Source organism: Pelophylax lessonae (assembly GCF_965119305.1).
Source record: "Pelophylax lessonae genome assembly, chromosome: 1".
Classification (NCBI taxonomy): Eukaryota; Metazoa; Chordata; class Amphibia; order Anura; family Ranidae; genus Pelophylax; species Pelophylax lessonae.
Window position 1 is genome coordinate 450,526,703 of NC_138768.1, and position 27,175 is coordinate 450,553,877.

Sequence of the window (27,175 nt, forward strand, 5' to 3'; positions counted from 1 at the left end):
TACTTATGTGAATTGGATGCGAGTTTCTCCGCATCCAATTCACATGACAAGAGATTGTGACTGGCTCTCAATGGAGCCTGTTTACACAGCTCCGGGACGGCCATGGTCCGCATTGGAAAAGGGTCCTGCGCATCTTTGGCTCTTGCCTTTTGTTGCCAGCAGTTTAGCCATTAATGGCTGTGTGTTGAGTTATTTTGAGGGGACAGCAAATTTACACTGTTATACAAGCTTTACACTCACTACTTTACATTGTAGCAAAGTGCCATTTCTTCAGTGTTGTCACATGAAAAGATATAATAAAATATTTACACAAATGTGAGGGGTGTACTCACTTTTGTGAGATACTGTATGAGGACCAGATGTAAGGTACAACTGCCCTATGTTTGACTAATAATTATACTGGCGATACCTTTTTATACACATGACTTTTAAGAACTCATGCATGCTATGATGCAACCACAGTATGTAGCTGAAACATTGTTATAAAAATGTGAATATTAAAACATATACAATAAAACCTTGGATTGCGAGCATAATTCGTTCTGGAAACATGATTGTAATCCAAAGCGCTCTTATATCAAAGCCAATTTCCCAATAAGAAATTATGGAAACTCAGATGATTCCTCTACAACCATTTATTCAGAAGTCCTACAGTTTAAAGTCCCATATTAAAATATTATAGCAATGTGATAGGCTGTGTAACCATAAAATGTCCATCCACAAATGACAGCCTCCACAAGGGGATTAAAAGCAAAATCCAGCAGGAGCTACAGAGTATAAAAGAGAAGAGAGGCTCCTCTAAGTGTAGCAATATGGTTACATTTAATGAAGGTACAACATTCAACAACTCACATGGTTGATGATTAAAAGAGGCACATGTAAGAATGAAGGCATCCAAGGTAAAGCTATCCACCTCACCGCCGGCTCTCACCGCTGTCAGTCTGCAATTGTGACAGGGAAGACTACCCTGCGGTATAGCGATATGAAAGCGAGGCTTGAATCCCTCGTGCAGCGAAGTGTGGAAGGTATGATGTCGATGGTGGTGCGGAGGACGGTCTATGTGGACAGCTTTACCCCAGATGCCTGCATACTTAGATGTGCCTCTTTTAATCATCAACCATGTGAGTTGCTAAATGTTGAACCTTCATTAAATGTAACCATATCTCTACACTTAGAGGCGCCCCTCTTCTCTTTTCTACCCAGTTGTGACGTGACGCTGCTTGTATATCAAGACATCACTCGTTTTTCAAGTCAAAATGTATAAAATTATTTTGCTTGTCTTGCAGAATGCTCTCAATCCAAGATTTTACTGTACATTGAACTCTGATGTTGGAAAAAAAATGGTGTTAGTTACCCACCTGATGGAATATCCAGACTGATAATGGGTATTTTTATCTGTTTCATTATTCCCAAAATAGTTGCCCATGGCTCTTTACCTTCTTCACTATTTGCCTCAACGCCCAGCACTGCGTCCACCACTAGATTGTAGGCATCATTAATTAACTGCACCTATAGAACAGAAAACAAAGTACCAGTTTCTTATTCAAATTGCTAATACAAATAACAGAAGGAATCATTTTTGTCAATTAGGAATATAACTTTTTTATGGATGCATTATTGATGGCTTATATGTCACCTGCAAATAGTAAAACACCTGATTAGGTGCAAAGAGACACCGGAAGAAGCTAAACATACTCTACAATGTAGGCTACAGTTTTGGAGCTCCTTCAATGTTTTTTTTTTAGGATCACCTTTATCTCTTTGCACGATGCAGTGATTTTTTTTGTGACATACAGTATGTATGCTCAAACAAGTTAACAGCTCACCTTTTGAGTTTTCTCACTGAAAATTTTAGAAGCCTTCTGCAATTACATGGCACCATGCACCAAGGTCCTCTAACTGTTGCTGAATAATTCTATTCAAGATATCTTGTGCTTTGTTCTCTATCAGCAGCTAGATTATTTCAATACTGCTTCTGGCATTTATCACACAAAGAAGAAGTTAATGTGCGATTGAAATCACACATTGCTTTTCACATTTTACTTTGGGCTCATGAAGGGTAAAATCACAGGCTCAACCAAGTGCCGCTCTTCTCAGCTGTACATACAGTATCTAACCTTTGCTCTCCTACCACTCCATTAGGACACTAGGGGAGAAAAGAGAAAGAAAAGAGAAAGAAAAGAGAAATCCCTTGAAGCTTCCATGGGCTAAGACAGATGAGAGGAAGGAAAGTAAGCCAGATGCTCCCAATAGCTGACAGTACCAGCTCTAGACGAAAGAATGCAAAAGCAAGGTAGCGAAGGGAAAGTGATTATGTTCAGCTGAGGATGGGGATTAAAGCAGAACTAAACCCTTCTATTCTTTAGATCCAAAGAAGATGCCATCTTAGCCTCTGTTAGATCTGCATATGTGGTCCTGCACATATGATCAGTTATGACACCAGACATTTGATGGCATGACAGTTCAGTTAAGAGTTTTAGGTTTTTTTTTTTCCTTTTTGAACACACTGTAAACACACTGTATATACAGTATCTCAAAAAAGTGAGTACACGCCTCCCATTTTTGTATATATTTTATTATGTCTTTTCGTGTGACAACACTGAAAAAATGACACTTTGCTATAATGTAAAGTAGTGAGTGTGCAGCTTGTATAACATGACCAGCTTGTCAGAGGCCAACACAGTGGGGTTGACTTACTAAAGCTGGAGAGTATAAAATCTGGTGCAGCTGTGCATAGAAACCAATCAGCTTCCAGGTTTTATTTAAAAAGCTGAACAAGCTGAAGTTAGAAGCCGATTGGCTACTATGCACAGCTGCACCAGATTTTGCACTCCCCAGTTTTAGTAAATCAACAGTGTTAACTGCTTCTGGTGCATATGCTGAGCTGAAAACAGACATAGCAACTGGTCATTAAACTTTATGGCCATATGCTGTCTTTAGCTCACTATATTCCAATGGGAGCAGGGAGCACTGGAGCTGGTAAGCACAGCACTGAGGCACAACAAGCTGGATAATAGAAACACCAATTAGCCTAGGTTCATATGTGTGCATTTGCTTTGGGGGGCATCATGGGCACAGCAGCCCATTCATTTGAATGGGCTGCTGTGCCTGTGGGAAAGACAGGGAAAAGGTCCCTGACCATTTCTGAAATTATAGCTGCATGGGAAAATGTGCCATGTTTTCCAATGTGTTAGAATCTCATTAAGAATTGATGGCACCCCTGCACATTTTCTAAACAGCAGCGCATTTTGGCTGTGGGTGCAGGAACATGTGTGGTTTACATGCATCCCTACACCTGCAATAGTGTCAACCTACTTCACAGCAGAGGCAGAGTGTCCTGTATCATAGTACTAGCTAGAAGCTACTTGGCATATACAGTGTCAGATTCTAGTACTAAAACATAATGGACATAGTTGTGTTTGGTCAAATGGAAGTTAAAAGAAGTAAATAATTGCCTTAAAGCGGTGCCATAGATACAAGCCCATGCCAGTTGGCATAAGTCCTTATTTAAAAAAAACAATGTTAATGCATGAGCATCGTCTAGTCAGGCCAAGCAACTGCTTCTTATCTATTTCTCCATTGTTACAATTGTTTCCTAGAGTAATTATATAAGGGAACACATACTTTGGTAGCTGCCTAAGATACACGAACAACAACCCATTCAGTTCCAAATTATTTGATTACACTTCTGAATTAGAATGTTAAGCACTTACTTCTGTAGGAAGGTAGGATAGAAAGGGGATATCCATCTTTTCACACTGAATTGTAAAGTCTTTGTACAGATTATCAAGTGATCTCTTAGGGTAGAAGATTGTAGGTTCATAGTCCTAAAGTAGAACAATTAGGGTTTAATATTTGAAAAACTAAAAACAAAAAAAAAAAAACTATATATATATTTATTTACTGTATATCTATATATGTGCACATCATATGTTGCTTATTACACAAATACTTTAGATTCAACAGTTGAGAGTTTCACACAGTTCAATTGTGGTGTTGACATGTAACATTAAAGCGGCTCTTTAGTCATTTTTTCATCTTTTCAACTTTTAAATCTTCTCCCCTTGTTGTTTTAACTTTGGATAGTTAAGCATTTTTTCTGCCAGTAAATACTTTATACAGCCCACTTCCTCTTTCTTGGCTGGTAATTAGCCTAGGCTAATGACATCATGCACAGCTCTCTCTCACTCTCCTTTGTTTATGTCTTCTAAGTGCAGCAAAGGTCCGGTGGAGTGGATTCCAGTCCGCAGCAGCAGGAGGTGTTTGGGGTTATTGGATCTTACCTGTTGTGATCTACATCAGTACTTTGGGCGTTGTGTGACCCTGGTGGGTCTGAGTAGCTGGTAAGAGTATTCAGTGACTCTGTTTGGTGGTGGATCCTCCTCTCTCTGCACCTCTTTGGATTGATTTGGACTTTTGTTGCACATGGGACTCGTGCTGTCAGTTAAACTTTTATGCTGTCATTAGCGCGACACCATCTTCCACATTGTTACCTGAAGATATTGTTTTCATGTCTTTTTGTGTCAGCTGCTTTTCACTTATTGTTTTTAAACCTTTAATTTAGGTTTTATGTTTATGCTTATAGTGCAGCAATTTTATCTAATTAATATATATATGTGTATATATATATATATATATATATATATATATATATATATGCCTCTGTGTGTCTGTGTAAATGAAATCCAGGAAGTGAACAGGCAGCAGTTTCAGCTGCCCATAGTTAAAATGGCTGCAGCCAGAATTGGTGAAGGGAGATTTCTGCAGCATATTTGGCAAGTACAGAATCACAGTACATATAAAAAAATATGCAAAGTGGTTGGAAGGAAGCTTTAGATTGGCAAGGATGTTTTTATTACAAATTATGTGAGCAGACTGCAGTTCCTCTTTAATGAAAACTAAAGAGATATGCCATTACAGCCATTACAGATCAATTGTTATGGTGCGCACCAATATATTTGGTACAGTACAGAATAGCCCCATAATTTATTCAGGCACAAATATCCTATTTCATGTTCAGAAAAAATTGTGCAACAAATCATTTAAACAAATGTGCAAATAAATAAATGCATACGATAAATATTACACACAAATAAAATTAGAGTTTTCTATTGTCTTTGACTTTTTCGGTGGATGCTATCTGAGTAATGCATTGAAGGTTCTTTTGGAGATCTAGTGGTTCCGTTACTGCAGAAATCATATTATGAGCGTGTTTAGACCATCCATCATAGGTGGTCTTGCTATTCTTGCTGTAAAATTAACTTATATACACAAGTGGTGTTCAGGTGAAGGCCTTTCTTCTCCTGTTTCTAAGGAGAAAAGGTTTCTGCAGGGAACTCATCAAGTGTGCACTCAGGATACTTGTTTGCACATCCGTTGAGGTGGATTGTCGCACACACTTTCTTTATTTTGCACAGTGCAAGGACTCTTTTTTTTATATATATATATATATATATATATATATATATATATATATATATATATATATTTTTTTTTTTTTGATGGAGCTTTTATATGTAAGTAATATTTACCGTGTGCATATATGTATTTGCTCATTTGTTTAAATTACTTGTTACACAATTTTTTCTGAACTCTAAACGGTTTGGACCCTTTTATTTGTTGGTGATTTTAGTTTTCACTACATATTTGATGACATGTAAATGTAATTAATCTTGATATTTTTATTAGTGTTGCACTTTGCTATAACTTTCACTGTGTTAATATTAGTACCTGTAGTGCTGGCTGCTGTCTTACTAGTAATAATTACATCTAAGTGCAGAATTCTTTGCTTTTTACAAATATCCTATTGTTTCCCAAACCCTTTGTTTACATTTTGCTGTGTTTAGAATAATGTAGGCTACATATACACATGAGCTTTTGCAATGCAACAACTGATTTCAATTATTTTGTCAGGCAGAGCAGCCCTGGGTGTACAAAGTATGATTAAGACAAAGTAACATTTCTGGGGGTGTACCACATAAGCCCAAGATCCAACAGCAGTGGTATGGGCAGGGACTGATGTAAATGTACATTGTACATTATATATGTAAAGCACTGAGTAAACTGTTGGTACTATATACTGTGTGTACCTATTATAAATAAGTAAATAAGTAGGTGACATGGGTCCCCTAGTAGCCCCGGATGGCCTCCAAAATTGCCCCAACAGGGATCCACTGCTTCACATATCTGCAGGGTGGTCAAGGTATGTTTTATACTAGTACAGTACTACATTTCAGAAGCAGTTTTGGAAACCTATAACTCAAGTTGAAATTTTATTATGAAAATTTTTCACGTGCCCAACTGCTTTACTAGGTGGAAAATTAAATAAATCTGAGTTTTTTTCTCACTTTTTGCATTTTTCTTTTTTTTTATCATTACATAAGATCACACCATAGTTATTTTAGAATCTGTCTGTGTGGCAGAAGAGACTGGAATGCTATGTGTTTGGAAAAGTCTGCCAGCTAGAGTATCTGCTTTTCTGTTTCTGAATACAGGCAAAGCTAAAATGCAGGTCGTTAGTGGAAATCTTTTTTTATATGTATTCTTTAGATATGAACATGAAAATAAATAATTCAAATTACATTAAAAACTGAAAGAGAACTTACACGTAATGCATATGGAAACCCTAAATCAATTTTTTTTAGTATGTTTGGCATCATGCTTCACTGTATAAAGTTTTCTTGAACAAATAGTTTTTGCATATATGTTGCAATGTTTTTTACCTGTAGATTCTCCCAGTAACAGCACGCCCTGTTGCATGCTGTCAATGCTAAGCCACTGGTTCGCAATTAGCAGTATCGTTGTTAGTGTACCTCTTTAGTTGGCCACTGGACAGCCTACCAAGTAGGCAGCCCAACAGGCAGCTAAACAAACTTGCATATCAGGCTGAAAACGCTTCTGCTAGTTACAAGGCAGGAGATTAGGGATATCAGCCTGCAACAGTAAGTGCTGCCACTGGCAGGAAGGCAGGTAAGACATTTTCACAAAAATGAATTGCTTAAGAAACTGTATATAGTGAGGAATGAAGCCAAACACAGTGGAAAATTGATTTTGGGTTTAGATCTTCTTAAACTATTGAGGACATAACTGTTAAGTTGGCCGCAGAGGCAGCATGTAAACAGATAGCAGATCCAGCTGCTATATATTGTTTACATTTTTACTTATAGCAGCCAGTGTTCACATGAATGTGATTTGGACAGCTATAAAGCTGCCAAATCTCTTTTACGAACCTGTAATTGAGTTAACCACCACCTTTACCGCCATGTGTCCTGGGCTTAAGTGACAGCTGCAGTAAGGGCTCGTCACCGCCGGCCAGGGGGAACGCCGGGAGCGAGCGGAAGTGCTCCACTATGAAGATAGTACTGTGCGGTCAAACAACGAGGGAGAGCCAAATGATCTGTTATTCGTCAGCTCACCACCTGCCACCAGGAGCTCCTTGGTTAAAAGTAGCCGTTCACTCCACCAGGCTTAGCAGAGTCAACAATGGAACCCGTGAGTCACAGTGCCTCACTGGCACACTACCATCTCCCTGCATGGGCTTGTGATCTATTTACCTAATGTTATCATCTGTTTAGTTTTCAGCACCACAAAGTATCAGTTTTGGTATCTGGAGAGTCTTGGCGAGAACCAATACTCACTCAAATGCCTGGTATCGGCACCGATACTGATACTGGTATCTGTGCATTCCTAGAAACAAGTACATCGAGCCAACGTGTTTCAGGGGAACAAGGACTCCCTCTTCTTGTGGCTGCATGCTAAAAGATGAGTTAATAGCAAAGAATACGAATAATCACAGTCAGAGTGACTGTGGTTGCGGAGGCAGCAAACAGCTCTCTGGAAAGAAGAGGGAGCTATCATACTAGCAGCAACTGAGAACACTGAACTGACCTAATTATTCAGCTACACTGGTTACAGTGAGCTCAAATAAATTCACCAAACGCAATGATTACAACCATATCGGTTATAGCGGGGTAAGCTAAATTTACCCATGAAAACACTCCCAGCTCAACTGAACACAGTAAGCCAGCACTAAATCTAACTAATCCTAGCACCTATCTAGGAGGGTGCTACATTAGTTACCTCCATTATTATTATCTGCAGTATCATTGTCCACTGTAGGTAATTATTTTTTAATTTGTTGCAGCCCTTTGCACATTGTAAACATGACGCAATTTGGACCTACCTGAATATGCTGTACTTGTTGAAACTGGTAATTAAACTGTCATAAAAACTTTCATGAATTAATTTTCAGCAGGACATTTTGAAAGGGACCATACCACCAGAAAAGTGTTGCTAAGGATTTAGTGAATCCCGCCCCCCAAAACAATGTTTAAGTAATCCTCAGTCCAAAATTGTGCTAAGTATGCAAAAACATTAAATCAAATTTAAAAATCACGAAACAGTGAAAGGGTGAAGTAGAGCACTAACGATATAATGGATAATGCTTTGTTTGGCAAAGCTGCTGTAGACACGTTCAAGTACTAATACCCATTCACAGCTTTTTGCTTTTCTAAAGTAACTTTTGGCTTCTAAATAATAGGAGTGTACAGTAATAATGAAAAAAATGTGCATAGCTGTTTGTCCATTGTAACTGCAATTTAAATTTGTTCTGTAAGATTATGGCAAATTTTAATATTTTCAGGCTATATTCTCTGTAGTACAAATGGTATTCTTTAAAAAACTGTATTAATGGGGAAAATACCACAGTAAGGCTACCAGATGGCACTTAGTATCATAGGAAATATGTCCAGTGGCCATAATGCCCTATTAAATAAATTGACAATATGAATGTTTCTTAAAATGTGATTTTAACCTTAGACCTAATAAAGAAAAGATAATATGCTTAAATCAATACCACAGAAACAAAACAATTGCAAGTATGCATGCAGTTAACACATTGTTTAAACATTCACAGTTTAGTATGTAAGCCCTTATTTTTGGAAACTGAAAGAACATTTTGCAGCAGCAGCAATAATGTCCATTAAAAACTTCCTGTAGCTGCTGATCTGACTTGCATCTTGGTTCAGAGGAAGTTTAGACCTTCCCTTAGTTTAAAACTGCTTCAATACATATACAGTTCTGGTATTCCATTTATAAACAGCTTTGTTCAGGATATGCCAAGCATCCTAATTGGTTGTGTCTTTTTTAAAATAGATTAATGTTCTGTTTAAAGTGTAGGTGTGCAGCAGAATAGCCATTTAAGCAAAATGCTGAGATGCAGGCATATACCCCTTTAATTCATTTTTCCTCAATTCTCTGGTATCCTAGACATACCAAGGGTAGATGCAGTATGTTCATCAGCTTCCCTCCCTTAGCAGCTCAGAAAGCAACTCCTGATGAGGCAGAGGTAGCTGGGAAAGTGACCCACCTACTGTGGGAGCTCCCTTCCCAATTGCTACTAACTTACTTCAGTTCCAGTGGGATGACCTTTTGTCCTTGAACCTTGGATCCCTCCAGCTGTTTGCCTGTGTTACAGAGATAAACACTAGACTTCACTAAAAAGGGTGCGGTTTATGAGGATAATCACAAGTAGCTGTTTGTGTTCTTAAAGCTGAGTTCCGGGCAGAACATTTTTTTTTACCTAAAAATACCCCCGGGACAGTCATGGCTAGTGCATTTAAGCAACGATAGCCTCTGAACTGTCCCCTGTTTCACTTACCTGCAAGAAGAAATACTTACCTTGAAAATGTCTTGTCCAGCGCTGCCATCTCAGGTATGGGCAGCTGAAGCCGGAGCGTCCCTCTTCGTGTCCTCTTCGGTGACGTTGGAGTCCCAGAATGCCCTGCTTGTCACTTCCGGGGCAGGCGCGTCATCCCTGAACAGCTTCTGGGCATGCCTAGAAGCTATTCAGCAGTGAATGATGCGCCTGCACCGGAAGTGATGAGTGACTCCGGTGCAGGCACATTGACTCCTGGGATCGATGACGATGACGCTCATCTCCCAGGAGTCAATGCAAAGAAGGAAGTGACGTTGTGGGGCCGCGGCCACAGACGGAGGAAGTGGAAGGAAGGTAAGGTAATTTTCTGAAAAAATAAGGTAAGTGAAGCAAAAAAAAAAAAATAATAATAACTATCCAATTCTTTTTCAGGTTATTTTATGCCAACAGAAAATGCAAAGTTGAAAAATAGGCCGGAACTCCGCTTTAAATGCTTTACTGAAGTAGTGATTTTCAGCTAGAGTCTCTGTGGTATAGAGTCTTCTAGAGACTATGCTATACAGGTACATGTCCCCCTGATTGAGTCATGGTGACATTGCTGTGAAGAGTCCATGTTTGTGCATTATTCCTAAAGCAGAAACAGCAATAAGCCCCTTTTTTAGGAAGGAAACAAATTCAACACTCAGACCTTTTCCACAATACGACGCCAATGCTCACTGCATTTTGCACTTTATGTTCAGGAATTTTTACTAAAATCTTCTCCAACGCAGAACTTAATATCTTGCTCATCAAACCAGTCTTTTACTTTAGGGGAAAAGTGTTTCTCAACTCTGGCTAATGTATTGCTTACCATGTAGCAGTTTTTCTCCACATTAAACTTTAAATAAAGTTTCCCAGAGCACTGGAATTCTCCCTGGACTTTGGACTTCACTGAGCAATCACATGGCAGGCCTCACATATCAGCAACAATTGCCCTTTCTTTTGGGGAGAACTTTCCACCAATCAGGGAGCATAACCTTTGTTGCCATGCTACAATGGAATCTCTAACAAGCTGACAGCAATTCACACCCTTAGTCATGTAATTTGAACCATTAATTCCTACCCAGAACATGGCATTATGGTGATGAGATTATGCAAACAAAAAAGGGTGGTTTTACAAACTTTTACACCTAACGCTGTTCTTGGACAATCAGCATCTGCCTTGACACAATTCATGGTGATTGGACTAAGGTGACTGAATTACTCAGGTGGGGTTTGTTCTGGCTTAAGGCTCGTACACACTTGACGAAAATTGGACTAAATATCCTCAGATTTTTCTCTCTCATGCTCAGCGGTCATAACAGTTTTTAGTTGAGAGTGCATAATGTTCACAAAATTTCTTGTCCGATTTTTTTTTTTTGGGATATTTGTTCCTAGACTTCCAGGTCGTCAGCAACTTCAGATCATGCGTGGTCTTTCGTATCCGATTTTTCGTGGACATACTGCATACACATTAAACGATAATTGGTCTTCTGTCGACGGACGATAAAAATTTTGGTGTTTGTCCCTCCGTTTTTTTTCGTTGAAAATGTCGGCATCGGCTGCTGAAAGTTGTGTACACACTAGCTGAAAATCGTACGATTTTACCTCGGACGGGAATTTTCTGCAGATTTTCTACTAGTGTGTACCCCACTATACATTACAATAGTTTAAGGGCCTGGGCTTTTGCTGATGGCATTATTTTGTGAGGCTTATGACACTTAGGCATTTAGAATATCATTCAAAATATACTGAGAGGTACTTTTGATCAACAGTTTACCTCCTTTGGACTTTTGGCTGCTTTTTCATTCCTATAGACTTATATGGCAATGCGAAGGCCGATTGAAGCAAGCAAGCAGCCCACTGACATAAGTCCCTAGTCATGCTGCATAGAAATTATGATACACTCAAAACTGAAAACAAAGTGTCCCTGTATATACAGTGGCAAAAATAATTATTTGATCCCCTGCAGATTTTGTAAGTTTTCCCACTAACAACCAAATGAATGGTCTCTATTTGTTATCATAGGTATAATTTAAATGATAGAGACAGAATATCAGCCAAAAATCCAGAAAAAGAAACAAAAGTTATAAACTGAGTTGCATTTCAGTGTATAAAATAAGTATTTGATCTCCTGTCAATAATTATGTCTCCCACAGATTGTCTACAGTGCCTGTATGTGCTCCTGTGATACACAGATTAGTCCTGTCAGTTTAAGAAGGTGCTCCTAACGACTAGTTATGTGTATAAAAGGCACCTGTCCACAGAATCTGTTTCTTCCATTTAAACCTCACCATCATGGCAAGACCAAAGAGCTGTCAAAGGACATCAGGGACAAGATTGTATACCTGCACAAGGCTGGAATAGGCTACAAGACCATCAGCAAGAAGCTTGGTGAGAGGGAGACAACTGTAGCGATTATTTGGAAGAAAGAAAAAATAACCAATCAATATAAATAATCAATCGCCCTTGGTCTGGAGCTCCATGCAAAATTTTGCCTCATGGGGTATTGATGATCATAAGAAAAGTGAGGGATCAGCCCAGAACTACACAGGAAGAGCTTGTAAAAATTCTCAAGGCAGTTGGGACCACAGTTACTGAACAAACCATTGGTAACACAATGCGCCGCCATAAATTGAAATCCTGCAGTGCCTGCAAGGTCCCCCTCCTCAAGAAGGCATATGCACAGGCTCGTCTAAAGTTTCCCAATGAACATCTAAATGATTCAGAGAAGGATTGGGAGAAAGTTATGTGGTCATATGAGACCAAAATTGAGCTCTTTGGCCTTAACTCGAATCGGTGTGTTTGGAGGAAGAAAAATACTGACTATGACCCTAGGAACACCATCCCTACAGTCGAGCACTGAGGTGGAAACATTATGCTTTGGGGCGGTTTCTCTGCTAAAGGTACAGGGTGACTTTTCCATATTGAGGGGCCAATGGACGGGGCCATGCATTGTAAAAACTTCAGATAAGAACTTTATTCACTCAGCTAGAAAGCTGAAGATGGGTCATGGATGGGTCTTCCAGCATGACAATGATTCAAAACATACCACCAAGGCAACAAATAAGTGGCTCAAGAAGAAGCATATTAAGATCATGGAGAGGTCTCCAGACCTTAATCCTATAGAAAATTTATGGAGGGAGCTGAAACTTTGAGTTGCCAAGCAACAGCCATGAAACCTTAAAGATTTATAGAAGATCTGTAAAGAAGAGCAGACCAAAATCCCTCCTGAAATGTGTGCAAACCTGGTAAACAACTACAAGAAATATCTTACCTCTGTGCCTGGCCTACCAACAAGGTTTCTCCTCCAAGTACTAAGTCATGTTTTGCTTGGGGATCAAATACCTATTTTACTCACTGAACTAAAACTCAAATTTTAACATTTGTATCATGTTTTTCTTCTGGATTTTTGGTTGATATATTGTCTCTATGATTTAAAATAGACCTGTGATAACAATTTTAGACCCTTTATTTCTTTGTAAGTGGGCAAACTTACAAAATCTGCAGTTGATCAAATAATTATTTTCCCCAGTGCAGATCTGCTTCAACCACTGTTGTCAAACACTATTCACAATAAATGAAACAGAATAATAAAATAAAAACCTTTAAAATGCATTGTTCTCTCAATATGTAAGAATGGTAAATGTTCTCTGGAAATATAGACAGCTAACATAAAGAAACACTGTCACTTTGCCCTAAATAGGCCAAGAGACAGTGACTGTGAAATCTTGCACACCCCTAGCTCAGCCAGCACTTGACTTAAGCTCCGTACACACGCAATGATTATCGGCCGACCGATCGTCCATCTTTTGTCCAGAGTGGTGTTTTGTTGGTTGGAATGTGCCTAGACTGCGCACAAATTTTCTCACCCAACAAAAATCTATTTCAGGAGTGATGTCATGTGTTGGTTTGATTTCTTTGTGTTCTTTCTTCTCTGAGCATGCCTAGACTTGCTCATAAGATTTTTCCCTGTCGAAATCAGTACTGACTGCACGAAAATTGGCCGTGTTTTGACGGTCAACAAAAATTTTATAGTCTGCACACCAGATTTTTTTTTCGGCCGAAAAGTCGGAGTCGGTTGTCGGAAGCATCATACTAACAAGCCAAAAATCGGCAGATCGGACGTTGGACGAAAATTCCCTGCCAATTTTCGACGCGTGTGTACGGGCTTAAGGCACTATAGATGTAATCAGCACCCCCCAGAAATAAAGGCCACTGGCCTATAACACTCTAATACCCCCAACTAAACTAAATAACAACCAAGACACCATTTATTACCCAATTAAATAAAACAAACGTTCCTTAAAAACAGGAACAACATTAAATAATCCAATAACAATAGACATAACAATAAACATAAGGTTGCTGATCTTTAGAGGCCCTAATTATCAAATATCCATGTTGGTATCTGCATAACTACTTCCATGGTCCCCAGCCGCACCGCACCGGCTCGGGGACAACCTCAACATTCTTCAGATACCTCTCAGTTTAGCTTACTAGTTAAGCCACCGTTAACTGTCTTTCCTCAGATGGGTCCCCATATAATAATCACAGCAGATTTTAAAATGCCTCCAAAGACCCCAACCGCCATGGCAAGATTACCACTTAAGGAATAACTGCACCTTCACAGGTGCGGGCGGGCGGGAACGTTCTTCCTCCACGTGTCTTCTTCCAAGATGAAGAGAAGATTTATAGCCCTCCTACTTGATATCCCCAGTCCCCCCCACTGAAGCCCACCAATCCCAAAGGGGCAAAAACTTTCTTTACTTAAATGAATCCTTTCCTTGCCTTCTTACCCTGTCCTGTTGGCCCTGCGCTTTTTTTATTTTTATTTTTTTTTTTGCTTCGGGCTATTCTAAATACCTGATTCATCTTGGTATAGGGGTGCATATGACAATCACTAGTCCTGGGTGTCATATGTCAGAGGGGGCGATGTCACTGCTTCCTATAAGTGCTAAAAAAATCGACACCAGGGAAATGATCTCTCCAATGGGTACATGACAACGACAACCCCTTTTAACAATTTGTCACTCTAATGTTTTGGTTGCTCTTTTGTTTCAAAAGATATTTACTGTGAATAGTTTTTTTGAAACTCTGCATGGTACAGGGCTGTATACAGGGACGCTTTGTTTTTCAGTCTTGATGATAGTGTTTTACTACCTGTGACCCCCATCAAGATGTTGACTGCTTGTATAATACATTCCATCACTGTACAATATTGCACATACTTCAGCAAAACAAGGGCTTCTAATGGACCGTAGCTGTAATTTCTATCACCGGTACGCAATTCTGTCAGCTACTGCTAATAAAAGTATGTGAAAAATAAAAATGCTTTTAAGAAGTATCATTAGGCATAGCAAAGCATCAGCCATGTAGCTGATGGAGAACTATACAGTAAATATCATGATGAGTTGCCAACCTTTAGATGCAGGAAGAAATGCGTGAGTTATTAGCTCCCAAACACCAGATTAAACAGTGGCAGATCTGACTAGAGTGCAGTAGCAAAGTGGTAAATAATTTAGTAAAGATAATGTGATTAATTGGTGTAGTGCCTTCCATGCTAAAAACATAATTTCTCAGCTGGGACAAGAGAGAGACTGCACCTGCTCCCTAAAACCCCAGGTGTGTTTGTTGGTTATGCTGTGCCAAGCATGGTTGCCCCATGTGTCCAGATAAGCAGCATGTGTCACAGACATTAACAATTTACAAAAAAGTTGAATAATTTAAATGACAAGACAAAAAAAATGAATGCATTGTACTTTAGGTAAGATGGACGTAAAAGGAAGAGCAGAAGGGAAAGAACATTTAAACGGATTAGAGAGAACATTCTCTTCTTGACAGAATATGTAATGAATTAAATGCCTTTGTTTGAAGTCTGATTTAGTGTATCCAACAGATTTTGAAGGAGCTCCTGCCTTTCCGTGTATGCCACACTACATTGCCCGTGTTAAATGCACCTAACAAGGTCCATTATGGCTAAGAAAACATGGTTTAACAGCAACCCCTTTAGCAACAACAAAAGAACGTGGAGAGCTTGCCTGAGTAAACCAAAGAAGACAGATGAATAGGTGTTGAGGCAGCAAACCATTTTTTATTTAACTCTATATCCATTTGTATGCATGAGTTCCAATAAGTTAAACTTAGAATGTCAAAATGAAGAAGAAAAGAAAATAGAGAACCTTAATTTTTTCACATTATCAGGCAGATTTTACCAATCCACTCAAATCACTTACATAAGTACGAAGGTGTCGAGCACAGACAAGGCCAATAGCACCATTCTCCTCTGCACCGCAGATAATCAAAACTGTTGGTTGCTTCTTAGGAAGAGTTTTCAGTGGGTACACCTGGCAAAAAAAGAAAGAGAAAAAAAACGTTATCTACATGGAATACAACAAAGATGTGTTTTTCAAAGAAAAAATCATAACAAAAAAGTGCAGTGCAACAAAAAATATGTGCCAAATACCTAAAATCAGTATAGTATGAATCTATACATCATGCAGATATTAAAATAGCATTACACATATAAAAGTGCTTGCCCTCTTAAAGCGGAGTTCCAGCCATTTACTCACCTGTCCAACGGTCCAGCGATGCGGCCGCCGGAAGCCTCGATCCTCTCCCTCGGCGCCGGCATCACTGCTGTGGGCACCCGGCTGTTACAGTTTGCGGCTTCACAGCCGGGTACCCACTGCGCATGCGCGAGTCGCACTGCGCGCCGTGATTGGCCGGCAATCTTCTGGGACCTCTGACGTGTCCCAGAAGATTGCAGGGAGGGAGGGGGAGAGGAGAACTTCCGCTCAGGGCGACGCGGCGCTCCGAGCGGAAGTGGGAGCGGGTACCTGTCAAAACTAGGTACCCGCTCCCCCCCCCAAAAAATGACATGCCAAATGTGGCATGTCGGGGGGTCAGGACCACTTTTGGGTGGAACTCCGCTTTAAGTTGAAACATCCATCCAGTGGAGAATGTAAAATGGACGCTTGCCAACTCCTAGGCTTGCTGACATCACGTGGCTCCACCCACTGACGCGTTTCGCCACGTGACAGTGATTTCTTCATAGGGAAATCAAGAAGAAGTCACTGTGTCACATGATGAAACCTTTCAGGGGTGGAGCCATGTGACATCAGCATGCCCGGAAGTTGGCTAGCGGCCATTCTAACTTCTCCACTGGACGGATGTTTTTAACTTAAGAGGGCAATGTCCTGATATATATATAACAAGCATCTGTATTCAGTGCACTGGATTCGAGAGTGCACTCTTCTTATGAATACATAGTAATCTTGTTTTAATAAAGTAGTCCCTTATGTGATATACTACACTATAGTTTTTATTGGATGTATCTGTCAAGGTCTTACCTTGCCCTCCTGTTGGCACCCATATTGGACATGTGCAGACTGCTGCCTCTTATAAATTCAGATTGCATCATCACTTGCCTGCTGCCTGCGTGTTGCACAGTGATGATGCTGCACACCTGACTATATCTATCATCTGATGCCCTTGTGTTTGTGCTCCAAGGTGCAGCCCTGCTAGCAGTCTTCTGTTCTCTGTGTTCCTCCGTGTATGACCTGGCTTGGCTGACGACTCTCCTGGCTCTCGACCCCGCATCGGCAGACGACCCGGCATAGGCAGACTACCCGCTTCTGGACTCGACCCCAGCTTGGATGACTACCCGCTTTTGGTCTTGACCCCGGCTTGTTCCTGCTCTCACTTCCCCACTATTGCTGTGCGTTTATTGTTGTTTGCTCCAATAAACTTCTTTATTTACCTGCATCCCCGTGTGGTCTGGTTTCCTGGCACCCTGACACCCAGATGGCTACACGGGTAAATACTATAAGCTATTTGATTAGATCCTGTCTCTTTACTTCCTTTTTTTAGACCCAGTTCATACTGGTGTGACGTGCTCCAACTTTGAGAGCACAAGTGGCATGATAAGTCGCACCCCATTAGGTACAATGGAGCCGTTCTAATAGTGAGTCTTGAGTCACTTTGACTTAAAAAAAGGTTCCTGAACTACTTTTGGTTTGACTTTTTGCATTGACTTCTGCTAACGAAGTCGTATGCAAGTCATGCCGAAGTTGCGCTGGGATGTTGAATTTGAAGTCGCAGCAGTGTAAACCAGACCTGACCAAGTCATTCACCCTTGAAATGCCCAATTGCCCTGATTAATATCAGCACAAGAATAAATACAAAGATTATAGCCTCTCACCTCAATTCATTCTTACCCTCTTGGATTTACTTAGACCAAGTTGGCTCTGTTTAAGGGAGGGAAGCCCAGCCTTGCTCCCTGTGATCAATGTTAATTACTCACTATGCTTAAATATACAAAGTACCCTAACTTCCTCTATCCACTAATGGCAAAAAGGCATCTAACCATGTAGACTGTCTTTTAAGCTCTTGATTTTGCAACACATTGGCCTGGACATAAACATACACCCAAGGATTACGGCCTTTTATGAGCACCCTACAGCTACATAGAATGAATAGGCTTACTTTACCTCAGCAACAGTTATGATTGTCTATTGGTCCCTCTGCTCTTAGTTATGCCCCTTGAGCCTTTCCTAGCCACAATACTCCAAAATTTAAAATATTAGGCTTGTGCATAGAACAAACTGTTTAAAAACTGTCTAAAAACTGTCCACCTGCGTTGTAACCCAGCATGAATTCTCCCATACTAAAGCACTGATTCAATAGACTCAGCCTCTTCTTAAATTTCAAAATCAACTTACTGTAATTCTGACATTTTAACAGCAGGCTCTCCCCCTCCAAGGTCTCCCACCTACAATCACAGTTACCATTTGCTTTGCGAGAGGAAACATTTAAATACTTAGCAATTGACAGCTTAGTACGAAAATCTTTTTAGACGTAACTCCCAGCCCCCTTACAACCAGATTGTATGCAAACTATGCAGAAGGGGTAACCCTAAATTGTTTTGGTCTGGTTGCACTGGACTCATCAAAATTAATGTTTTACTTTGTATTTTGTTTATTTAGATGATGCCAATTTCACAATGCATAAGGTTGATCAGATCCCTAAAGTTCATAAATTATATCTTGTAAAGATAAAAAGCCCCAAATCCAACTCTAAGTCCCAACCAGCACTAAAAACCAATGGAGGTATGAGCTTCCGAGTCATTAGAAAATACTATTAGGATTCATAAATAAAACTTTGGACTGGACATATCATTGATCTCACAAACAATGATTGGTTGCTGAGCAACCCTTACAGGCCAAAAATTTACCACTGTATGGGGTGCGTTTTTGAAGCGGCTTTTCTTCTGCTGGGGAAAAAATGTTTACAAGAGCCCAAGTGTGCATGAGGCCTTAATGTAGACAAGTGAAGACTGGTTTAAAACAGGCCATACCTCAGTTAGTTACCTCTTTTTATACAGAGCAACCCTTCCCCTTTTTTCACTTGTGTCCCCTTGTTCACGTGATTTACTTTCACTGTTTGAAAGACTAATTTTCCACAATGTCCTAATAAATGCACTGTTTTGTGAACTATGCCTTGTTTTTTTATGGATGACAAATTAATAAAACTTTATTTAAAAAAAGTACAGAAACACATCTGCTTTGTTCTGTTGACACAACATACCTTAGTTACCGCCATTGCACAGCTGTGCCCCAGTATTTCGATAAACTGCTGTTTCCCAAAACGATAATCTTCCAGTAATTCTGTTTCTAAGGCTTCTGCTTCCTGTTTACTAGAAAAAGAAATAACAATTTATTGTTTGTGCTTCCTTTCACATCATCTAAATTAGGCAGTTATAACATTGGTATATCTGTCCCAAAGCAAAATTTCTTCATGAGACGACTTTGGTAGAAGCTGTCATTTCCTGACCTCTAGACTGCATACTTGCTCAAGGGCATGGATGCCACTTGCAGTGAGGAAAAATACTGGCCTAGAAGAAGTATACATACTATGAGCCAAAAAGTGTCACCCTCCATCTGAGACATATTTTACCTTATGACAAATTTGTGCAAGTATAAGTGCCGCGTAAACAGAAAGCATTAACAGAGCTTTTTCAAAGCTTCCAGCAACCTTCAAGCAATTTTCTTGAAGCTTTCAGAATCCAACATCATCACCAGGCTAGGATGTTTAGATCTTTGTTCCAGTGCTTACTGTCACTTGCCAAGCTCCCTTTTTTCATTTTTAGCTGCTAGCATTTTTTAAATTGAGGAAGGGAATCAACTCACCCAAAGGACCACATTAAATTAAAGTAAAAACTCAATATAGAACTACTTGTGTGTGTTCTAACCAGCTAGAACAAGACCTGATTTATGGCAGCTTTAAAACTGAAAAGGAGCAGCAGAATGGTGAATGTGTTTAGTGTTAAAGCTGTTGTAGCCTCCACACGAACTCTTGTTTACAGCAATACTGCACATGAATGAATAAGTATGGACGAAAAGACAACATACGAACCCAGGTTACACTATATGTTTATGCTTTGTGATAGTATGTTTTACACAAGGTTGTTCCCTGTACTACGTAGTCTACATTTCTATTACTATCATGCAAATGTTAGTAGTATTGTTGTTCCTTATTTTTCATGGCATACCTTTAAATAAAGAATTAAAAAAAAAAAAATAGCTGTTGTAGGTGTTACCACCATCCTGAAGAATGAAGGTTGTATGTGTACCCCTTCTACATATATTGCAGTAGCAAGTATCCACTTATTTTTTACTACTCAAATATATAGGCCAGGGAACCACTTCCATTAGGTATATACATAAAAACAGTACCCCCCACCCACCCACGTCCATGGAATGTTAGACTTTAATGGAACAAAAACACTTGTAATTGTCTAAAAATATTACATTTATATAGAATTAAAAACAGTAATAAAAAAGTTCACCTACATTTGATTTGTATGGACATACAGCAGCATAATACAAAAATAAAAAAAAGCCAAACAAACCAAAAAAAAGTAAACCACTGACTAACCAAATATAAATATATACAGTGCCTTGCGAAAGTATTCGGCCCCCTTGAACTTTTCGACCTTTTGCCACATTTCAGGCTTCAAACATAAAGATATAAAACTGTAATTTTTTGTGAAGAATCAACAACAAGTGGGACACAATCATGAAGTGGAACGAAATTTATTGGATATTTCAAACTTTAACAAATAAAAAACTGAAAAATTGGGCGTGCAAAATTATTCAGCCCCTTTACTTTCACTGCAGCAAACTCTCTCCAGAAGTTCAGTAAGGATCTCTGAATGATCCAATGTTGACCTAAATGACTAATGATGATAAATAGAATCCACCTGTGTGTAATCAAGTCTCCGTATAAATGCACCTGCACTGTGATAGTCTCAGAGGTCCGTTTAAAGCGCAGAGAGCATCATGAAGAACAAGGAACACACCAGGCAGGTCCGAGATACTGTTGTGGAGAAGCTTTAAAGCCGGATTTGGATACAAAAAGATTTCCCAAGCTTTAAACATCCTAAGGAGCACTGTGCAAGCGATAATATTGAAATGGAAGGATTATCAGACCACTGCAAATCTACGAAGACCTGGCCGTCCCTCTAAACTTTCAGCTCATACAAGGAGAAGACTGATCAGAGATGCAGCCAAGAGGCCCATGATCACTGTGGATGAACTGCAGAGATCTACAGCTGAGGTGGGAGACTCTGTCCATAGGACAACAATCAGTCGTATACTGCACATATCTGGCCTTTATGGAAGAGTGGCAAGAAGAAAGCCATTTCTTAAAGATATCCATAAAAAGTGTCGTTTAAAGTTTGCCACCTGGGAGACACACCAAACATGTGGAAGAAGGTGCTCTGGTCAGATGAAACCAAAATCGAACTTTTTGGCAACAATGCCAAACGTTATGTTTGGCGTAAAAGCAAAACAGCTCATCACCCTGAACACACCATCCCCACTGTCAAACATGGTGGTGGCAGAATCATGGTTTTGGCCTGCTTTTCTTCAGCAGGGACAGGGAAGATGGTTAAAATTGATGGGAAGATGGATGGAGCCAAATACAGGACCATTCTGGAAGAAAACCTGATGGAGTCTGCAAAAGACCAGAGACTGGGACGGAGATTTGTCTTCCAACAAGACAATGATCCAAAATCTGAGCAAAATCTACAATGGAATGGTTCACAAATAAACATATCCAGGTGTTAGAATGGCCAACTCAAAGTCCAGACCTGAATCCAATCGAGAATCTGTGGAAAGAACTGAAAACTGCTGTTCACAAACGCTCTCCATCCAACCTCACTGAGCTCGAGCTGTTTTGCAAGGAGGAAAGGGCAAAAATTTCAGTCTCTCGATGTGCAAAACTGACAGAGACATACCCCAAGCGACTTACAGCTGTAATCGCAGCAAAAGGTGGTGCTACAAAGTATTAACTTAAGGGGGCTGAATAATTTTGCACGCCCAATTTTTCAGTTTTTTATTTGTTAAAAAAGTTTAAAATATATCCAATAAATTTCGTTCCACTTCATGATTGTGTCCCACTTTTTGTTGATTCTTCACAAAAAATTACAGTTTTATATCTTTATGTGTGAAGCCTGAAATGTGGCAAAAGGTCGCAAAGTTCAAGGGAGCCGAATACTTTCGCAAGCCACTGTATATATATATATACACAGGTATCTTTGTGTTATCCTATGCCATACATCGGTTCAACTTTTTTACACAAATGGATAATGCTCTTTTTATAACAGGTACGCCATTGTCAGGTAATGTAGGGATCAGGAGGCCACAAGGGTATGATATAGCAAATATCACTGGGGGTTGGTTGATCCTTATCTACCTGTTGGATAGTATGGGGTTTGCCACCGTCCCTAACGTAATCGTATAAGGGGTAAGTACCTCAAGCCTAGGGGTGAGGGGGACTTTATGGGCAATGTGATAGGAAGTAAAACAAAATGCAGACAATAGTAAAAAATAATTGTGTTTGTTTACTGTATAGAAAGCATTATATATACAGTACAGAACAATACGGGTGAGGGGTTGTAGACCCCTAAGTGAAGAAGGTGATAAAGGTAATGAAGAAGTGACAAATTGTGAAAGTTGTGACTTAATAAATGGGAAGCTTCTCTCTGTGGTTAGAGAGTTTTCCTATGTTCGCGTCCCAACGCGTTTCGGCTCGTTCCTGGAGCCTTTTTCAAGGGTATAAGTCACACTTGTATCTGTAATCATCATATGAATGGTCATGGTTACAAATTGGTGAATACCATTGATTGGTGAATCCAACAGTGGTATTTTCAAAAAAATGATACATACATTCATGTTTTGCCATAAGCGGTGATGCCGTCCCTCAGAACAGCGAGAGCGCGAGCCTTGTAACCTGCAAAGTATTGATTGAGTTCAGGTGAAACGTGTATCTGAGCCCTTTCTTGGTGTGTACACACCAAGAAAGGGCTCAGATACAATTGTTGTACTATATGTATACCCCCAAACTACTCTAAAATTCCAAATATTCAGCATTAACAAATTTGTACACAGACACCTCCAGGCTGGACACACAGTTCCAATCCGGAGTGGGATATAGCAGACACCAGAGCATCGTTCGGATGGGACTACCTGACGTTCTATCCGGCCAATAGGGGCTCTAAGAAACCTGTGACACAGTTAGTAAGTCTAAGTCCATTCAATACACATAGCACCCCTTAAAGACTAACACGTTTCACCTGAACTCAATCAATACTTTGCAGGTTACAAGGCTCGCGCTCTCGCTGTTCTGAGGGACGGCATCACCGCTTATGGCAAAACATGAATGTATGTATCATTTTTTTGAAAATACCACTGTTGGATTTACCAATCAATGGTATTCACCAATTTGTAACCATGACCATTCATATGATGATCACAGATACAAGTGTGACTTATACCCTTGAAAAAGGCTCCAGGAACGAGCCGAAACGCGTTGGGACGCGAACATAGGAAAACTCTCTAACCACAGAGAGAAGCTTCCCATTTATAAAGTCACAACTTTCACAATTTGTCACTTCTTCATTACCTTTATCACCTTCTTCACTTAGGGGTCTACAACCCCTCACCCGTATTGTTCTGTACTGTATATATAATGCTTGCTATACAGTAAACAAACACGATTATTTTTTACTATTGTCTGCATTTCGTTTTACTTCCTATCACATTGCCCATAAAGTCCCCCTTACCCCTAGGCTTGAGGTACCTACCCCTTATACGATAGCAAATATCACTATCCAGAAGTGCCACAGATGGAGAATGGAAACCCCCAACAACTCCAAGTGTGGGGACAACAAATAATAGGAAGGGTTGGTCCCCCAAAAAGACCCCCTCATACGTTGAATCCCTATATAAGCTGCAGATATCTCCCATTAGTAATACACATATACTGTATTAAAAATCAGTTAGGGTATGCCATTCAAGTACTCTTACTTTAACTGTCCATAAATACCCAGTGACTTAGGTAAAATAATTTAAGACACAGCTAGGTCCACATGTCACTATTAGGAGTACAAACTCCATCAAAACATGGCATCAAGAACCTGCTACATGTTATGGTACCAATAAAGTCTGCCACTCCTTGGGGGGGGGGGGGGGGCTGTTCTGATCCACCAGTGGGTACCTAGCCAAGAAAACATAATTTTTTTTTTTTTTTATTTTTTTTTTTAGAAAGAGTTATGTTTACCATATAGACCCTTTGGTCTTTATTGCTATAGAAAAAGTGGAACTTTTCTCTTTTCTTTAGAATCAGAAACAGAACACAAATTGTAAAGCCAGACAATCAAAGGCAAAAAACTCCTTGACAAAAATGACATTTTCATATTCAATGTCTCCAACACATTTGCACATAAATAATGATTAATTGCTAAGTAAACGATTATGAGTAATATACTACAATTAATACTGGAAGTATAATATCACATTCACCAAGAAATCAGAGTTATGGTAACTGTTTAATTAAATATCATTTTATGTAAACAGATTATTTGCATATGTGATAAACACACCCACGCTTTATTCATCTAATACAACTGCTGTGTTTCTTACTGGACTGAAGAAATGCCTAGGGCTGAATAGCAAATTCAACACAAGCTGTTAACCTCTTATGTCTGTACTGGAAGAGGGAGATCTGGGAATACATTTATATATATATCAGAGATGCCTAATGTTGCGCTTGTACACATGAGCACCAGGTGCACGATTCTTGTGTTTATATTTCCTATGCCAGCTGGATTGAAAGGGGGGCTTTCTTAAGGGAGACATTAATAAGAACAAGCGCTGTCTGTGAATACTGATACATACTCATACTCACATTTCTTTTCATTGCAGTACTACACAAAACAAAGAAAACACTTCACTTACCACCCTTCGATATTGAGCAATTTAATTTTTATTAACCGATCTACGATCGCTCACCGCAGATGTACTACGGCAGGCAGCCGCTCCCAGGCAAATCGCCGTACATGTACGGCGCTCGCTCTCGGGAGTCTAGGGGGCACACGATCCCGCCCCCGCTCATCAGCACGAAGCCGAAACAGTGGGCAGGCCGCTCTGAATGCCGCCTGACACCCATGACCGTTCCCAACTGAGAGAGAAGGACAGTCGGCTGTTGTAAACACAGCCGACCGTCCTTCTCCCTGGGATGATCATAGAGCCCATGTGATCCTGTTATATAGGATCACATGTCTCTGTGGTCATTTCAGAAGCCCAACCCCCATACAATTAGAATCACTCCCCTAGGCTCACATAACCCTAACCCTTGATCTCCCACAAGGTTAACCCCTTCGCTGCCAATGGCATTATTACAGTAACAGTGCATATTTTTAGCACTGATTACTGTAGTAATCTCACTGGTGTCAAAAATGTCAGTTAGGGGTCAGATCTGTCCGCCGCAATGCCGCAGTCCTGCAAAAAATCACAGATCGCTGCCATTACTAGTAAAAAAAAAACAAAAAAAACAATAAAAATGACATAAATCTTTGCTGTAGTTAGTAGATGCGATAACTTTTGCGCAAACCAATCAAAAAACGCTTATTGCGATTTTTTTTAACAAAAATATGTAGCAGAAAACAAATTGGCCTAAAATGTTAAAATATATGTTTTTGGGGGTGGGGATGTCCTATAGCAAAGTGTGAAACATTTTGTTTTGCTTTTTTCAAAAATGTCGCTTTTTTTTTGTTTAAACGCAAAAAATAAAAATCACACAGGTGATCAAATACCACCAAAAGAAAGCTCTATTTGTGTGAAAAAAATTACGTAAATTTTGTTTGGGTACAGCGTCGCACGACTGTGCAATTATCCATTAAAGTAACGCAGTGCCGAATCGCAAAATAGGGCCTGGTCAGGAAGCGGGGTAAAATCTTCCGGGGCTGAAGTGGTTAAACCCTCACATATACCCAGTAAAGTGAACAGCCTCAAATGACACATCGAAATGAAACAAATCTCCCTACATAATGTTTTCATGTATATCTGCTGTCTTCAGCTTTATATATTCTTTAAAAAGTGCAGCTCGTGTTAGAAATGTTTCTTTCTATTTCAGCAGTGGGTGGTGTCGGAGTCTGGGCATACACTGTGTGTGAGCTGTTTGGAGGACCGGCACACACCGCCCCCCCCCCCCCCTCCACATAGGCAGAGGAATAAGGAAACTTGCAGAGCTGTGCTGTGAATAGACAATCTCTCTGCTTATCTGTCTCTAAGTTACCTCCCTGACACAAAACTTCCAGCTGCTTTTATCTCCTGTGTCAGAGAACTTGTCAGAAGTTATCATGCTGATAACAGAGGAATGGAGCAGCAGAAAGACACAGGACTTAGGGCTTTGGAGAGAGATAGGTAAACACTACAGGTATATGTGCATATCTCAGATTTCATGAATGGGGTTTACATCCACTTTAAGTTTTGGGTAATTACAGTGCAGCATATGACATAGTGTTGAAGTATAGAAGGAATGACAATTTTTACATATGTGGAGCTGAAATATCTAACATATAGCATATTATGTATTACACACGAATATGGAATCAAACGATTGTTCTTTACAGTCCCAATCAGATCACATCATAGGTAAAACCATCAATAATACAGTAAAGCTACACATTGGGGTTGATTTACTAAAGGCAAATCCACTGTGCACTACAAGTAAGTGCACTTGGAAGTGCAGCTGCTGTAGATCTGGGGGGGGGGGGGGACATGCAAGGAAAATAAAAAGAGCATCTTTGCTTGCACATGATTGGATGATAAAAATCAGCAGAGCTTCCCCTCATTTCAGATCTTCCTCTCAGATCTACACACACTGCACTTCCAAGTGCACTTACAGTGCAAAATGGATTTGCCTTTAGTAAATCAACCCCAGTGTATGTATAAGTAGTAGACAATCCAGGAGTGTACCCAAAATAAACAAAACATTTAGCCTTCACCAACTGGATTATTAATACCAAGTTTCCCCACTAGGGAAGTGTGTAAGAGCAGAAAAATCCTGGAGATTCAAAAAAACGTTATCTTGGACTCCAAAAGGAAAGCATGAAAAAGGCAAAGCTTGATTCATCTGAGGTTCAGGGATTGCAGG

At 39.8% G+C, this 27,175-nt stretch overlaps 1 protein-coding gene across 1 annotated transcript in view; it reads right to left on the minus strand.

Moving 5' to 3' along the window:
• The window catches only part of YJEFN3 (YjeF N-terminal domain containing 3), a 251,439-nt gene that overhangs the window by 12,723 nt on the left and 211,541 nt on the right, over positions 1 to 27,175 (minus strand). Inside the window, exons 2-5 of the mRNA XM_082268216.1 lie at positions 19,262 to 19,370; positions 15,910 to 16,020; positions 3,714 to 3,827; positions 1,359 to 1,509 (exon numbers count right to left, since the gene is read on the minus strand). Of these exons, the coding sequence (XP_082124342.1) occupies positions 1,359 to 1,509; positions 3,714 to 3,827; positions 15,910 to 16,020; positions 19,262 to 19,370 (485 nt within the window). The remainder of the gene's footprint in view (positions 1 to 1,358; positions 1,510 to 3,713; positions 3,828 to 15,909; positions 16,021 to 19,261; positions 19,371 to 27,175) is intronic.